Here is a 17,993-nt window from a genome sequence, read left to right as displayed (position 1 = left end):
ATTAAAAACAACATCTATACCATTATATTCACTACACTATTTTTAATAATATTTATAAGAATCTTATTTCTAAGTAGTAGAAGAAAGAATATGAGCAAGAGATGATTAGTCACCTTGTGGTAATTAGTTCCATGAACCTGTAAGAAGAGAAGAAGCAAAGCACTCCTTGTGGAACAATCTGGCAGATGCCCAACAGCAGCTCTCCCAGATCATCTTGGTAGTTCAAATTCCTAGCATGTTTGTACTCTGAGCTCAGAAGGTTGCCTCTTGGTCCTTTTGAAACAGACCTAACAAACACCTGGGAACATAAAATCAGAATCATTTTTACACAGTAAGAAGGCCTACATGTGTAATATGGTCTGCCTTCTAGCAAGAACACCATTATCTGTTTGTCTTTGACCAAATGTGTTTCACCACAGCAGCATCAAGAAGCGTTTGTTTATTTCCTCTTCCATTGAATTTCATGTTTCTGTGACTGCCCTGATGATGAAACCTGTTAACCCCATTTTCTACAAAATAAATTTATATTCTATACTCCCATAGTTTTTGCTGTGCTACATGAACAAAAAATTACTTTGGTGGACTGTAAGTAACTGAATGAGTATAGTCAACCACTCACTCACAACACAGAGGTAATATATCATCAAAACTAGGAGAATATAGTTCAGTGTATTGTTTTACGTTGAATTCATAGAGATGTGTTCCGTCTTTGCAACTAAATGAAATGCAGTTTTGTTTTTGCCATACACATTTCACTTCTTTTCTTTATGAAGCAACTTCAGTAGCAATTTAAAATGTTGTTAGTCTATATGTGTGGTCCCGTACATGTGTGCATTTGGTTCTTATGCGCCAGCTGGCCATTTTCGGCATTATTTCACCCACATTTATTATAAAACATCACATGCACTTCCATGAAAAGTGCAAGTGATGCGCTGTAATAAATCTCAGTGTAAAATGCTGGAAATCAGCCAACTGGAGCATGGGGACCGAATGCACATATCTACAGGACCACACATTTAGAATAACAACATTATAAATCACCACTGAAGTTGCTTCATAAAGAAAAGAAGTGAAATGTGTATGGCAAAAACAAAACTGCCTTTGATTTAGTTGCAAAGACGGAACATACCTCCATGAATTTGGAGCAACTTCGGAACAAAAGAAAACAGAAAAAATGAAGATTGTGTTAGAATTTTCAACTTCTTGTTCTGTATCTATCATTTGCTGGACCCCTCCTTCCATGAGTGACTCTCTTTATTTATTTATTTATTTATTTCTTACACCATGGATCCAACTGTGACAATTTCACATGGATGTAGTGTGTGTCAATTTTTACATTGTCAATTACAAGTACTTGTACACTATGTTTACAGGTAAAGAATATAAAGTTACTTAACCACTACAATGATCCATAACACAATATAATGGAATGAGAATCCTTAGACCTACAGATTACAGGTATAAAACAAAGTAAATTAAACCTGAAAAGGTCATATAACCCAGACTGTTAAATATAAGCAGTTAACACTAAAAGAGTTACATATGTGACAAGAATGTTCAGCTTAATGTTCAATTTATATGATAATACATCTTATTTTAAGGCCATTTCTCACTGTGTTTCATAAACTCTTCCAAACTGTAAAATGACATGGCTAAAAGAAATTGCCTCAGAAGCTCTTTAAATGTAGATTTGTTGGCAATTTCACATTTGATTTCTGGAGGAAGAGCATTAAATATCTTTATACCAGAGGACTGTACACCCTTCTGCACAATCTTCAAATTTTTACCTTCAGTGTGGAAATCATGTTTCCTCCTTGTGTTATACTGATGGTATTCACTGTTACATTTGTATAAATCAGTGTTTTTACTTATGAAACACATAAGTGAGTACATATATTGAGAAGTAGTTGTAAGAATTCCCAGATTCCGGAATAGGCTTCTGCAGCTGCATCTAGGATCTACACCAGACATCACTCTTACAACACGCTTCTGAGCAATGAATATTTTCTTTGCAAGAGGTTGATTTCCCCAGAAAATAATTCCATATGCCATCAAAGAATGGAAGTAACCATAGTATGCAGCTTTTTTAATGCTTAAGTTTGCACTGACAGAGATGATTCGCATTGCAAAAACTGAAGAGCTGAGTCTCTTGTAAAGATCTAAAATGTGATGGGACCAGTTTACTCTACAGTCAATCTTCACGCCTAGAAACTTTGTTACTTCCACTCTTTCTATGACCTGTGTGGCATATTTAACAGTCATTTCTTCCTCAGTTTTGGCAGTTGGGGTGAACTGAATATAATTAGTCTTACTCAGGTTAAGTGAAAGACCATTTGCAGTGAACCATTTCATTAAATATATAAGAATAGTATTAACAGACTCTTGAACATTTTCACATTTAAGACCATTAACCATTATGTTAGTATCATCTGCAAAGATGGTAAAATTGCACTGAATCATTGAAGAATAAGGTAAATCATTTATAAATAACAGGAACAGTAACGGACCAAGAATAGAGCCCTGTGGAACTCCACAATTTATGTCTCTCCATTCCGATGATATCATTCCACCACACAAATTGTCTGACTTATCTAAGACTACTTTTTGTTTCCTCTCTGTCAGGTATGACTGAAGCCAGTTATTTGCTACACCACTTATTCCTAGATGGTCTGCCTTCAGTAACAGTATTTGGTGGTTCACAGTGTCAAAGGCTTTACACATACCAATGTTATATACATAATAATGCTGTACTTCACTACATAATCTGTACACCTTTTAGAACCCACTAATATTTGACTAGACATTTTCATCATATCTCAGTAGTCTTACAAATACTGGAATTTTGAGGGGATGTATATTAATTTATTTTCAGCACTCTTAACATTAATTTTTTATTAACATGTTTCGACTAGCTAATTTATTTACTCATACAAGCAGGACAGCTTGCTTGAATGAGTTGTAAAATTACAAGGAGACAGAATGACAAAATAGTACTTCCAAGCAAGAGGCCAAATTTCAATATTGCTGTGGCGCACAATAAAAAAATACACAATATGTGAATCATACTCAAACTGGGGCCAGGGTGAACTATCCTCCTTCCCTAAAAAGATCCTATTACAAGCACACTGGCAGTTTTATATGCTGCAACCAGTGTGAGTTATGGTCGACCTAATTTTTTGTTGGTTTGACTCCTCATTACGTCTGAGGGGTTGGTCATGCACAGTCACTTTGAAGCCCAAATATTTAATATAGAAATAATTCTCAAACTCTTATTTAGTAGACAAACACATTAACAAAAAATAAAGGGCACATACATAAGTCTAATGAGGGCAAAATATATGAAATAAGTGGATAAAAGTCTCATATGGCAATGATGTAAGCTAAATCAGATAGGTAAACTTCAAATTAAAGCACATTTATTTAATTAACTTTGGACATATGAGAATGGTGGCCTCACATGGATTTTCACATTCAAATGAAAACAATTAAAATGATTCATTAAGTGGTGCAAAATATGTAGTTACATAGTGTAAGCAAAGCATTGAATACAGAAACAAGTGTGAACGAAGTTAATTTAATTGCACTGTACCTCATGAAAACAGAAACATTTATGTCCATAATTGCAGCTCCCACTTTCAGTTGCAACATAAACTGAAGTTTAAACAATGGAAACTCCAGGAAGGAATATCAACAAGACAGACTGCTACTAACCATAAAAAAGGCATGTTAAGTTGCAGATAGGCACAATTAAAAGACACTTACATAAAAATTTAGGCCACAGCCTTCATCAGCAAAAGAGAGAAACACACCATTCATACATACAAGCAGGCACACGCCATGCACACGATTACCAACGTCTGCACCTCGGGCCAGAGTCCAGCTACCATGTGGGATGCACGTTGGCAGTTTTATATGTCGCAACCGGTGTGGGTGATGGTCGATCTAATTCTTTGTTGGCTTCTCTCCTCATTATGTCTGAGGAACCCGTCACACACAGTTGCTTTGAAACCCATTCATTTAATATAGAAATATTTCTCAAACTCTGATGTAGTAGACAGACACATTAACAAAAAATAAAGTAGATGAAACCCTGGTGGAGAATGCAGTTCAGTTGTTCCAGTCCTGGGTGGCACTGAGTCACAAGGGGATTGCTTCTTCATAGCCAGTCAGTGGGTATGTAGGACAAAAGGTGACTGGAAAGAGAAGGAACTGGAGATCTGTTTCTGTACAAAGTTATGAGTGGAATTCCCTTTTGTGAAGGCTTCAGTCAGGCCCTTGGTGTATTTGGAGTGTGAGACCAAAATTACCCTTCCAATCTTGAGTAGAAACTGATCTCCTATGCCTTACCATTTGAGTCAACTACCACCTTCCACATACCCACCATCCAGCCACAAAGGAGCAATCACATTCTCTGCCCAAGTTCCAACTACTCTGGTGCCCTGAAATGAGGAATATGCCACCCACTATCCTTCCCACCCCTCCCACAGTAGTATTCCTCTGCCCACTGAACTTATGCAATATCCTCCCCCATCGCTACTCTACTTCTGCTCCCCACCTCTTGCCTAATGACTCATATCATTGTAATAGATCTAGATACAAGACCTGCCTCATACACCCTGCCACCACCACCATCTCCAGTCCAATCACAGGAATCTCCTATACCATCAAATGCAGGGCAACACGTAAAAGCAGTCATGTGATCTACACACTAAGCTGCAACCTCTGTCCTGATTTCTACATGGACTTGACAATTAGCAAGCTGTCTGTTTGCACAAATGGCCACCGACAAACTATGGCCAAGAGGCAACTGGATCACTGAGTTGCTGAACACAATGTTCAATGCAGTGTGCTTCACTTCAAAGACTGCTTCACAGCCTGCACCATCTGGATCCTTTCTATCACCAGCTTTACTGTATTACGTGGGTGGGGACTCTCTCTGCAATATATCCTATGTTTCCTCAACCCCCCCTGCCTCAACCTTCGCTAGTCCCTGTCCTTCACCTACCTATCCAATACCCTGCTCCCAATCCAGCACTATTCTGCCTTTGATTCCACTAGTGCAAACACTAATATTTTTTCTTTTCTCTCTTTTTCGACTCCCCTGCTCCCCCCCCCCCCCACCTCCCCCCCCCCCCCCCCACCTCCTGACTGCACCTAGTAGCCCTAACCTGCCCCCATCACATCCCTGAATGCTCCTCCAAGTAACACTACAACACTACATCTTTCTCCACCCCTACTCTGCTCCCCCCCCCCCCCCCCTGCCCCAGCCCTCCTTACATCCAACACCCACACCAGACTGATTCTCCAATCAGCTGCAGTTCCTGTCTGCCTTCTGTCCACAGAAGCTGGAGATAATGGTCATGCATGTGAGTTGTGGATGTGTGTGTATTCTACTTCAGAAGACGTTTGAATGTATATCAATCTTTTCGTTGAGCTCTCCATGATTCAGAATCTCCTCTATATGGTGAGCAGCAATGTACCCTTTTCATAGTATTATTGTTATTCCATCCTGGACTTTCCAATGTCTCTACCACACACGTACATCTGCTTCACCGTATAGCCTCCTCAACAAACTCACCGATTCTCACAACTTACTAAAGGCACTGCTCAAAGAACTGCCGACCAGCAAAAGACTATCGGCTTACTGCTTATGCTTAAATGCCCTTTGTGATGTCATCCTTGCTTGCTTAAATAATGGCCTCCATTCAAATTTAAAGTTTATTATACATAGACATAATGTACTACAAAACAGACAAAATTACTGTGATTACCTTGCTACCTCTCATGAAAGTATCTACACAATTTTAAACATTTTATCAACAAAGTTAATGACTGCATACCTACATCCATCTTTGCAATGCAACAAAACTTAACTCCAAATTATAAATATCTATCAAATATTTTAAAATTTTATCTTTGTGCAGGGTCCATGGCTACACCATGTTTTGAGAATGAAAGCATGATCTAAGTAGGCTGTACTCTTTTTACTTTCTGTGAATCAGGCTGTATTCTTTTTATTTTCCATGCAATTGGTCGTTTCAATCATGGGTCATTTTCAAGCACATATCATAAGCTTCCAGCATCACTTCATGTTCTAATAAATTGCAGGTACATGTGAACAGGTATACATCATATTGATGTGGCACATGATTGTGATTATTAGCTGACACAAACAGAAAGCTGTCACTTCATGGTATAGGTACAGCTGTTATGATATCAACAGCTGCATCTATACTATGGTACTTTATTGTTTGAGTCAGCTAATGGAAATAATCATGTATACGACTGTATTGTTTTTGTGCCACATACTCGCAGAAATATGATGTATACCTGTCCACACGTACCAGCGATGTATTAGAATGTGAAATGAAGCTGGAATCTTAACATATGTGTTCAAAATGACCCATGGTTGAAACTAGCCAACTGCACAGAAAATAAGAATACAGCCTATTTGGACCATGTTTTCATTCTCAAACCTATCAAATAGCAGATAGTGTTTTCTCATCCATTATGGATGTCAGGTAAGGCTGTGGGACATGCATGCTGCTTTCATTTTATGTGTAACTGTGGAGCATCACTGGTATTGGCACATTGCATATTAACTTTTAATAAATCTTCCGTAATTCTTTATACATATGCCCAATTTGAAATGTAATTTGTTGAGGTGATTACTGGCTTTCTCAACTTTCTTATGACACACATTATGAGCATATTGCATTGGTGGTTCATTTGTTATTAATTTTATAAACTACAGTAATTAGAAAAAAATCACAACTTTCATAATTTTAGGTCAAGAATTAAGTTGCAATGATCTCATCTCATTGCCAGGATTTCTTTGGCATCCCTGCTTTTCCTGTAATATGTTTGGAAGGTTTGTAATATATTTTCATTCAAATATATTGATTTCCATCTTTGTTTTGTCCTTTTTTCTACCTTTGTCTCAAGTCTAACTTTCTCAGCCAGCATGTATGCTATATGGACAGGGGAAAACCTCTTATCCTGTTGCTTAGCCATCACTGCTGCCTGAATGCTTTGCATTTCTGTCTCTCGCTACTTGCCTTGGTTGACTGGATACATGAGTCATCAAACATTCTTCACCTTCTCTCACTTGTGAGCTGGCATCATAATGACACACCTTTCCTCCATGAGGATGGACTATTAATTCCCACCTCTTAAATGTGTTTATCAGCAATAATGGAAATCACCTCCTGAATATAAGAACTGTAAAATTTATTTATTCACATTTTTTATTTATGTTTCTACTATATTTGACCATCTTTGGAATTATATGTCATTTTTGGAGACATGAGGTAATGACAAATAAAATTTCAAAATTTTTTCAGAGACTATAAACTGGTATATACCTGGGAACTGTCAACAATATGCTGACCACGTAGAGAATTTGTGAAACTGACTCCCAGCTCTGATGAGAAGGAATGCATTGGCGACAATGTCCCTGAAGATAGTAACAAGGAGCGCACAACAGAACTAAGTTCACTGAAGACAACAGCTGAATTATGGCACCAAATATCCAAATTGCACTGCCACAGTGATCCAGCACGCAAGTCAGCTTCATTCTACAAAGACAATGCAACAGACAAAAAGTTATTATCAGCTAGAGATAGGAATGAATTATATGAAAGTTTTGTAAGTTACATAAACTTACTTTAATCAATGTATCATAATTTCAATAGCTGTAATCATTCTCACTTCAAATAGTCTATTTCCTACTATCTACATTTTCTCAAGACAATTCCACTGATTTTAATTTATTTCAGCACTCAGAATGTAATTTTTGTTTTGTTTATGGGGGAGGACGTATCAGTCAGTAATTTGACATGGAAGGAAGGAAAGATGATTATGGTTTAACATCCCGTCAATGTTGAGGTCATTAGTAATGCTGCACAAGCTTGGGATGTTTCAAGGATGAGGAAGGAGATTGGTTGTGCCCTTTCAAAGTTAACATTCCAGCATTTGAGTGGGTTAATTGAGAGAAATTGTGGAAAACCTACCTCTACATGGCTGGATGCAGATTTGAACTGTTGCCCTCCTGAATGCAAGTCCAGTGTGCTAACATCTGCACCACCTTACTTGGTGATTAAAGGTGGAATACAAACTTGAGTGAAACTAGAATCCTTACTGCAAACGAAGTACCTTCATCTCTTGTGTGTGTGAGGAAGTCAAGTTGGTATGGTACGGACGCTCTATGAGATGTGGCCTACTTTGAGTGTCTGAGTGAGCAGATTAACATGTTAAAAGAGGGCAAGGACATACCCTCTCCAATAGAGCCTAGTCCTGTAGAACACTGGGATATTTAAATGAACCTTTGGAAAAGAATGAACCACATGGTCTTAACTGACATCAGGTACATGAAACTACTGCCAATATTAGTGTAGTGTACAGCAGTAGTCACTAATGTTTAAGAATATACTTCATGACTTTAAATCAATTCTTGAATTTTCTCCTGCAGGCTGAAATCTACAGAACACAATTTGGGACCATACAAGAACACTGCATATATTGATTATGTGTTTATTGTATGATGGATTTACAACATGTGGGTAGTTAGAAATGAACTTACCAGACCCTTTGGCATTCTTTGATGCTTATCTCTTGTAAGGACAAAATCATAATCCTCCAAATGCTTAAGATTTTCACCATAAACAAACTGAAGAACACGAACAACACTTTCAAGCAACTGACGAGTGTTTGGAGAAAATGATATAGGAATTTTTTTGTTGTTTCTCTGTCTCCTCTCTTTCCTTTCTTCTCTCCTTTGTCGTATTTCTTCTACTATGTCACTGAGCTGATTCTGTAATGGAATTTGTAAGTCTTCCTTTTTTATTCTGTTTCGCACACGTTAACTCAGATAATATTTTTCAAACAATTGAAATAGCAGTTTTTTCTATTTTTTAATGTCTCAGGAGAATGGTAATTTGACCTGAACACAGTTGAAACTTTGCAAGTTGGTCTTCAGTATATACCATATCTACAAAATCATTTTGCTCCACTGGGATGATGATATTTTAAATTACTTGTTTCTCCGTTTTGTTTCTACATCACTCTATTCTAAGTGCATATGATTTACTTTTGTATCAAAAGGAAAATTCACTTGAGAAAACTATAAAATTATGACATACTATTGATCAGTACTTACTTACCTACAAGATGCAAAATTCTTAGTACTGTAACACAGAAACAATAAAATTAGAAGAAGCTATCCTAGCTTTTGAGACTATTTGTTCCCATGTCAAGGATGAAAGAAAGATATGTTAGAGTTGAGAAAGTTTAAAAAAGAAGAGCATGTCAGTCAGACCATAGGATGAGGGGGCTCCGTCTGCTGTAAGGTGAAGTTTATAAACACATGTAATTAATAATTAGGAAAATTTGCAGTCCTGACCATCAAAACAAATTAATGTAAATTAACAGCTGAATCATGTTGCTACATGTACCCTACCCTACCCCTATGTCATAAACTTGTGTCCATACATTTCAAGCACTTGGGACAGTTTTTAAAGTTTCTCATGAAAAGAAGCAGTCATATGAGCAATGCAGGCACTCAACTTTCTCTTTGATTGCATTGACTGATGAATAATTTCATGGTTATGTTGCAGTGTAAAGGTGACATGTAAGAAAACTACAATTTTCTATTTATAAATTTTAGTCATCAGAAAAAAAGGTATAAACAGAAGTTACAACTATTTTAAAAACAGATAAAACTTTTTAAAAGTTCACTTCAATATAAATAAGGCAAGTACGAAGCCGTATAAACTTTTCTACACTAAGCAGTGCCGTACCTTAAGTTGTACAATTCTCTGCTCATCTATTTTATGCAGGCCCAGACTAGCAATAGCTTTTGCTCCTGGAAGAATTAGTGTCTCCTTCCCTGCATCATCTCTTTGACCCAATGTCTGTGATGTGAACCAGGTATGGAAGCTGTTTAAAAATTCCGCCTGAAAACAGGAAACATATACACAATAGTACCTGTATATGACACAGACTGAGGGCAGAAGGGGGGGAGGAGGGAGGGGGGATGAGGGAGTGGGGAGGAGGTAGGGGGAGGGGGAGGAGAAATGGCCAATATATGCTTTCATTCACATGTATTGCACTAGTGCATTTGAAAGCCTCTCTTGTCTAATTCAATATAAATCTATATTTCAGAATGTATGTTCCATCACAAACTTTCCATTATCCCCAATTTTTCACAAAAACATGCATTTTATCAGGTTTATTAAACAAGAAAGTAAACATATACTTTTCTCAAGGTTTGTTTTACGTTTATTTTTAACAAATTTCTTTCCCTTTACTTCTCCGTTTTCATTCTCCAGTCTGACACACTTTAATACTTTCTTTTGTATATAAAAGTAATGATATACTTTTCCTTGATTCGCCAGGTCTCATATTTTTCTCATCCCCTTATTTTATCTAACAATCCTATGAAATACTAAGATTTCTTTTGAGTTTAACTGTATTTTTTACCTATAAGTATAAAGCACTGGCAACTCGTCTTGGAAACTGAATCACAACTGTTATTAAATTAGTAAATCTGACTCATTTCTGTCTTGTCTTTCTCATGATTCAGGATTTGGAGTAATCCAGACCACCATCCAGTGGTATGGCTACAGACATTCTCACACTGCTACTGTCACTGCTGCTGCTGCTACTACTACTACTACTACTACTACTACATGAATCTGACAGAAAGAATTAGAACAGTCAATAAGCTAACTGCAAAGTTTAAAATTTGAAACTACTGACAATACTGAGCTGCAGGAAACTAACAGATCAAGGATGAGAGTTAAGATAGTAAAAATGCACAGTATGCAGATGCAAGTAAAATATATAGAAACATGAGAAGCAAAAATCAATAGGTGTAGAATTTACCAGTAATTCATTTGTAAGCATAAGGAAGTGCTGTGATTGTGAATAATAAATACTAAACTTTTCTTAATTATAACAAAGATGATCCAATTGCTTTTATTTATTTATTATTTATTTTTAATGATTTTAAAAAATACTTAGCATTCCATTACTGAATAAGTGTCTGTATGAATTCCATGGTTTTATTTCACTAGTACATGACAGGAGCTGCTACTAGCTGTCACAGCTGGCATAAGAGCAAGAAATCAAATGCAATTGGATGAGAATGATTATGAGACTTTACTTGCAGAAAACAAAGCCTACCAGTGGAGTATAAAGTGGATTGTTTACAGCACATGCAGAACAGTCTTTCTTGGCCTTTATAACAGACAGCATATTGAAAGATGCACTTCCGGCTTCCCTTGTTATATCTTCTATATTATGAGCTTCATCTAGGATTACTATTTCTCCTTTCAGATTTAGCTGCATCTGAAAAGTAAAATGCAAGTCAGTTATATTTAGTCCAGTATTTGTTTTCTAGTTGCACTAAATCACAATGATAAAAAAGAGGAGACAGTATTATAAAGATCAGATATTTTCGTAAGTGTTACCATCCAGTCCACTAAGATTTCTCTTTCGAATAATACACTTATTTTACATAAACTACATTTTCAAAAGCAGTGTACCGAAAAATTTTTGCAGTAAACTTTTATTTATGGTAATTCTCAAATGTTTAGAAGACACCCCTAGACAATTTCAGTTATTGTAGTATTGATGTCCCACATTAGTGTCTGCTGTACACAAAATCTTGTCTTTCAGCAAGCACACTTACCACTTTCATCATTGTCTGAAATTTATACCTGCTCCACTGTTCCTACTGATATTTTCACAACATTTCTTGCTGATGAAGTACAGCAACTTCTGAATGAACATCTAGATAGCAAAACATTATCAAATCAATGAATTTTATTTAGATTTACAATTGCTTCATATCTGTGGACCAAGTGTTTAAGCAGTTCAAGAGTGCAACTCTTTTAGCTTCAGTAGTAGTAATTTCTGTTTTGTCTCAAATTCACATTTGATGTAGGGCTGTCTGTATCTTATGATGGACTGAAATATTTTTGGCAAGATTCTGCTAAAAATGTTGTCTGTTGCATCAGAAGTTCTTAATTACAATATTTATATGCTCCTCCTCCAGATTTGATAATATTTCCTTTGAGGGCTGTCTAACGCCATACTTTTGTTTATGTCAAACTTATCAATAGTCACAGACTGTTATTTGCAATCTTATTTTAATTCTGTCAGGCTTGCATTTCCATATTTATGTCAATCTATATTTTCCACTACTACACTAACTTAACATTTCGTGCATTTCTGTCTTACTGGTAGTGCACAGTGCTTTTCAGCTTAATGATAAATCACGGAAACATCATACATTTGCACGATTGCATTTTCTCCTTAATTTTTCACAATTTGAAGAGACGGAAGTATTCACTCTTCCATCTGCATTTCTGCCAGCTCTAAATTGCTCATAATTTATTTTATTTCTTCTTATGCTCAAATAAAAGGATGATGAGAAATTTTACTCACCCAATATTTAAAATCGGATATGCGTTCGAAATGGTTTTCGCATTCAGAGACCTATAATCACAACAAAACCTATATTTCCTTGTACCATCCACCTATTTCTTAGGTACGAGAACTACATTGCTTGAATATGGACTATCGCTATGATCTACGATTCCAAAGTGATTATTAATTACACTAAAAATATTTTCCTGAAGAATGCAACTTCTTATGCTATATTATATTATTACAATTTAACTGGTATTACTTACTGAATCTCTTACAGCAGGCTCAAGCAGATAGTTATATGGGCAGATAATAAGGTCTGCTGTAGTAATTAAGGAACGTGATGCAAAGTAAGGGCAAGCATTTTTTTTGCGCCCTATATCAACAAGATCTTCTATATCCATTGGTGTTGGGCAACCTAGACGGCTGAGATTATCATGTGTCTTTATGATGCCTACATTGTCACAATAGGAACAGCCAGTACCCTGAAAAAAAATAATAATAATATTGCATAGACATGACTATATGATGAGTACAAAAAAAGAGTTAAAACTACAAATCCATGGGTCTAGAGATTGTTAGACTTTTTCTGCCAGTTGATGTACCTTTAACATTAAGAAATGCTTTGTATATGTGAGAAATAGAGTTCCACTGTGGTTAGGGTGCTACGTATATCTATTGGTTGGTCCTATAACTGGCTCGGTAAGTCACTTGCATGTTGAATGAAGCCTGAATGAAGCCAAGTGTGAATTTGGTTCAGAATCAATTGTTTAATACTTGGCTCCATTTAAACTGATCAATATTTTACTCATTCCAAATCATGAAGGTTTTTCTTAGACACATGATAATTTTTGAACATTTTAAAACATTTTTCTGTGTTTAAAATAACTTGTTGAACATTTCACAACATTTTTACTGAATTTTTTTTTGTGAACTGTATGAAGTTCATGATCTGTGGAAAACGGGTATGTAGGCATTTGGTATAATGTTCTTTGTGGTGAAGAAAGAAAATACATGGCAGTGCAACAAGCAAGGGCTTAGCAGGAATTCTGTTTAATTGCAGCCCAGCTTATAGAAGCACTTGGGCTACATAGATGAAACAATCTGTGCATATTACAATGATTAACATTGCGTCCAACCTCATCAACATCAGAAATAAGAAATTAATTGCCTTTGGTACTTACCATAGCGCCATTAACCTTCACTGATTCCTCTTCTAGCAGTTGGCGGCAGAGTTCAGTTTTGCTTTGGAATTGTTTATCATCAGCTGCTTCATGAATGCAAAACTGTTCACGACTAGCCAGGACACACATCCTGAAAAAATTATGAGAAACTGTGGTTTCATGTAATGATACAAGTCACTGATGTTTTTATTACTGCATAACACATGGTGCATCTTCACTGCACAAATAAAAAACACATGAGAAGGTAACACACTTAGTAAGAGCATTTTCAACTGTAGCTACCTAAAGAGTTTGCAATACTACATTTTTCACTTAACATACTACATAGTATTTATAAAGTGGCCAGACAGGAATCCAGATATGTCTAGTGTCTTCATCACTGCTCCATCTCACTCAATGTATGTACATGACTTTCATACTGGCTGTGCTTTTAAGTCACAAATATCAAACCAGGGGCAGGCTACAAATAATTCATAACTGAAGAGTGTTTATACATTATGCAGACAGTATGCTATGCTATCTTACCTCACATCCCTATATGCTGTTTTGCGCAGCTCAGAAACGACATGTTTTATTTGCATGTGTGTTCTGGTTCCATAGAAGATTTTGGGACACTTTATATTAGACCTGGAATAATAAAATTCAGTTACTGATTTAATGCAAGGAATCCTAAAGCAACAGTGTCTAATAGAATTAAGGGTGCAAAACAGTAACATTTTACAAAAATTGATAATATGAGGTGCTATCCAAAATTTTCAGGACTGGTGCTGCCATCTGTTGAAAACCTTACCTTGGACTAATGGCCACCATCACGATTTCTGGAAGTCCTGTTCCTTGAAGGAGTTTATTACCATCAGGTAAGCTTCTTGAATCCTCTCTAGAGTGTCAAACTGACGGCCTTTCAACTTGAGTTTCAGTTTTGGGAATAGCATGAAGTCGCAAGGTGCCAAATCTGGCGAACACGGTGGGTGGGGTACAAGCGTCATGTTGTTTTTTGCCAGAAAGGTCCCAGTGAGCATGGATGTGTGACAGGGTGCATTGTCGTGATGCAGCAGCCAGTTCCCTTGACATCGAAGTTCGGGCCATTGTCACCGCATGTTTTCATGGAGCCATTGCAAAACGTCACAGTAGTATGCGGAATTCACTGTTTGGTTGGGTGGGACAAATTCTTTGTCCACAATGCTCTTCACTTTGCTCTTGTCTCGCTTTTTTGGGTCTTGGAGAGCCCGGGCTCTTTCACCGGGATGATTGTTGCTTTGTCTCTGGGTTGTTGTTGTTGTGGTCTTCAGTCCTGAGACTGGTTTGATGCAGCTCTCCATGCTACTCTATCCTGTGCAAGCTTTTTCATCTTGTCTCTGGGTCATAACCGTAAATCCAGCTCTCATCACCACTGATAACCCGTGACAAGAAGGTTGGATCATCAGATGCGGTCTGACGAAGGTCTGTGCACACTTCAACATACTGTGGCTTCTGATCAGCAGTCAAGATCCTTGGAACAAATTTTGTGGTGACACGATGCATGCCCAATTTATCAGTCAACATTCGTTGACATGTCCTATAACCAATACCGATTCATCTGCAACATCTTGAATGGTTTGATATCGATCCGCACAAACAAATTGTTGAATTTTGGCAACAATGTCTGGTGTTGTGCGGCTAACATGCCTTCCAGTGTGAGAATCATCTTCGACATCTGTACGGCTGGCCCTGAACCGAGCATGCCATTCAAACACAGTGTACGGCTCATGCCCTGTTCCCCAAATACTTTTTGAATCATTGCAAGGGTCTCCGTAGCACTTTTCCCGAGATTCACACAGAATTTGATACACAAGCGCTGTTCTGTTCGCAGATCCATCTTAAAATCGCCACACATCAAACACAGAGTATGACAGGAATCACTGTGGACACGCAACATCTACCCCCAGCTGAATGCCACTATGCACACTGACTCGCCAGATATGCAGCTCTCGCCAGCTAGCGGTGTAAGGATCTACTACTCCTACTTTCCAGATGGCAGCACCAGTCCCGAAAATTTTGGATTCCACCTCATAATGGAATGCACGAATAAAATGAATGCTACAAAATGGGGTAAATAGAAATGAAACATCCAAGAAAGTTCTCTGGTATTGTGTTGGTACACAAATGTGAATATAATTCAAACAATTAAAAGTTTTGTTTGTCTAGGTTGGTAGTGAACCAGTCTAACGGGGAAATAAGTTGATGTTATTGTCAGTTGATGTTTTGTTCACTCTATAACAAAAATTGGATGTACCATTGAATTTGATTACTTCAAACTTACAAATAAGGTGTCAGTATAAACTGTGTTGTTTTAATTTAAGTACACGGCAAGTAAATTTTCAATCCCATTTCATTAACCAAAAGTAACTTTTAAAGTATTCTTTAATCTGACTTATGTTTCAGCTAATTGAAAATGTAGGATTCTGCTTTTGGAATTTGTGGGGTGAACAGAAGCAGTGACCGCCAGTGTTTCTTCAGAGGAAGACCCAGAATTTGACAGAAATGAAGAACCATCTGGCACTTTTCTCAGCCGAGGAGATTATGTTGTCATTAAAGTATATGAAAACGCAAGCAGTCATTTGGATTGTATGCATGTAGAATTTATTATTTAGATGGCAAAGGTTACGTTTATATCTCTTTGAAAGAAAAACAAAACTGATTAAAACATAAAGAGCCATTTTTTAGTCAAGGAGATGTTGCTCAAACGCTCTTCCTTAGTTCTTGTGGTATGACGTGTAGATTCAAAGACACTGTTTTTGAGCATGATGTCAGTGACTTGATGTATAGTTTTTATTTCTTTATGTTATAAAAGATTGAGCTACACTATCTTATAAATCTGATTTTCATATTTATTTTCAAAACTATCAGTTTCTTCTTTTAAAGTTGAAAACTGTCTCTATTCACCCCATTTTACAGTAACAGACAGAAAAAGTTATTATAATGTAACAAAACAAGTAGAAGAATGTTAGGTCTTTTCCTAAGCAAAGGTAGAAAATCTGACAAACAGCCATCAAAGCACACAGAGAGGTAGAACTGGTTATCACATATGAAAGAGCAAATAGGCATCATTTCATTGCAAGAGCTGTTTAATAATTGAATACATTCAAAACAGATGGCTCACAATTCACAATGTAAAATGATAAGAATGTAGATCAAATTATTTTGAGTATATGCATTTTAGGGACTTGAGTCTGAGACAGTTGGAAGTCATGGCGTGTGAACAACACGCAGTTGTAATGATTGTTTCAAAGACAGTCATGTGAGACACAAGTGCAATAGAACTTATCAGTTAACACATAATCCATCTAGAATAAAATGTGGTAGAATATGCAACAACAATAAGCTTTAGGAAATTCTGATGGTCAACAATGAACAGAAGTCACATTTGTTAGTAATATGTAATCTGAACTTGATTAAATCTTGGCACTAGTATCATGAGAACAAATTTGTTTCATTGCATTATTATAATGTCTCACTTGGTGTATAATTCAAAATATAATTTGCATTTTATTTCATTGTATTTTCCCAAACCGCAACGTAATTTTTTTCTGCCCTGAGGCGATATCTCTTCAAATAGTATGGTACCTTATAGTAACTTCTTTTCACTATATACATTTTGTCTTGACATACATGTTCAGTGCATTTATTTTCATCAGTGACATCAGATGAAACAAATTAATATAAATAAAAAGTGCAATTTTCAGTTACAACGAACTAAGATGTAATGTAAAAGCTCAAAATTCCTATGACCAGGGAAAGGGTGGGAAGCTGGATCTAAATTATGATGTTTTAGTAACATTGGTTACCATTTTTTACAGAAGACAAAACTTTACAACAATATTGCAACTTCAGCTCATATAAAAATTAATAAAATATCTGTCCTTCCCCCCTCCCAAAGGAAATACAGGAACATAATAATTCAAAAGTCTATCTACTTCTGCTGATTGAGTATCTCACAACAATCACCATGTCTTCTGATAATCTACAATGTGATAAAGTTACAGCTGTAATTTATACAAAATTATTTATAATACATTACTGTTTTAAACATATAGCTGTATTGAGGCACCTATGAGTACATACGCACTCGTAATTTATTACTGCTGTCTGAGTATCTTTCTACAGTGACAATGTCTTCTGATAAACTACAATAGGATAAATTGTAGATTGACGGCTGCATGTGCAAGTCTCAGTTATTATTCCAAAGGTCTAGGAAAGGAACACTGGAAGATTATGGTTTAATGGCCCATCAACAATGAAGTATTTAGAGGTGGAGTACAAGCTCATGTTGGGAAGACGGAATGTCCCTTAATCGATTTAGGAAAATCATTAAAAACCTAGAGCTGCATGGCTGGACAG

The 17,993-nt window shown here is 36.6% G+C and overlaps 1 protein-coding gene across 2 annotated transcripts in view; it reads right to left on the bottom strand.

Annotated features, from left to right (window-relative positions):
* The window catches only part of LOC124712055, a 550,487-nt gene that overhangs the window by 26,628 nt on the left and 505,866 nt on the right, over positions 1-17,993 (bottom strand). The window contains exons 7-14 of one of the 2 annotated variants that reach the window (XM_047242349.1): positions 14,142-14,243; positions 13,617-13,746; positions 12,699-12,917; positions 11,185-11,349; positions 9,798-9,953; positions 8,582-8,812; positions 7,365-7,577; positions 114-298 (exon numbers count right to left, since the gene is read on the bottom strand). In XM_047242349.1, the coding sequence (XP_047098305.1) occupies positions 114-298; positions 7,365-7,577; positions 8,582-8,812; positions 9,798-9,953; positions 11,185-11,349; positions 12,699-12,917; positions 13,617-13,746; positions 14,142-14,243 (1,401 nt within the window). The remainder of the gene's footprint in view (positions 1-113; positions 299-7,364; positions 7,578-8,581; positions 8,813-9,797; positions 9,954-11,184; positions 11,350-12,698; positions 12,918-13,616; positions 13,747-14,141; positions 14,244-17,993) is intronic. The other variant, XM_047242350.1, reaches the window with a different exon arrangement.

This window comes from Schistocerca piceifrons, chromosome 8 (genome assembly GCF_021461385.2).
Source record: "Schistocerca piceifrons isolate TAMUIC-IGC-003096 chromosome 8, iqSchPice1.1, whole genome shotgun sequence".
NCBI classification, from domain to species: Eukaryota; Metazoa; Arthropoda; class Insecta; order Orthoptera; family Acrididae; genus Schistocerca; species Schistocerca piceifrons.
This window is presented reverse-complemented; position numbering and strand designations above follow the sequence as displayed.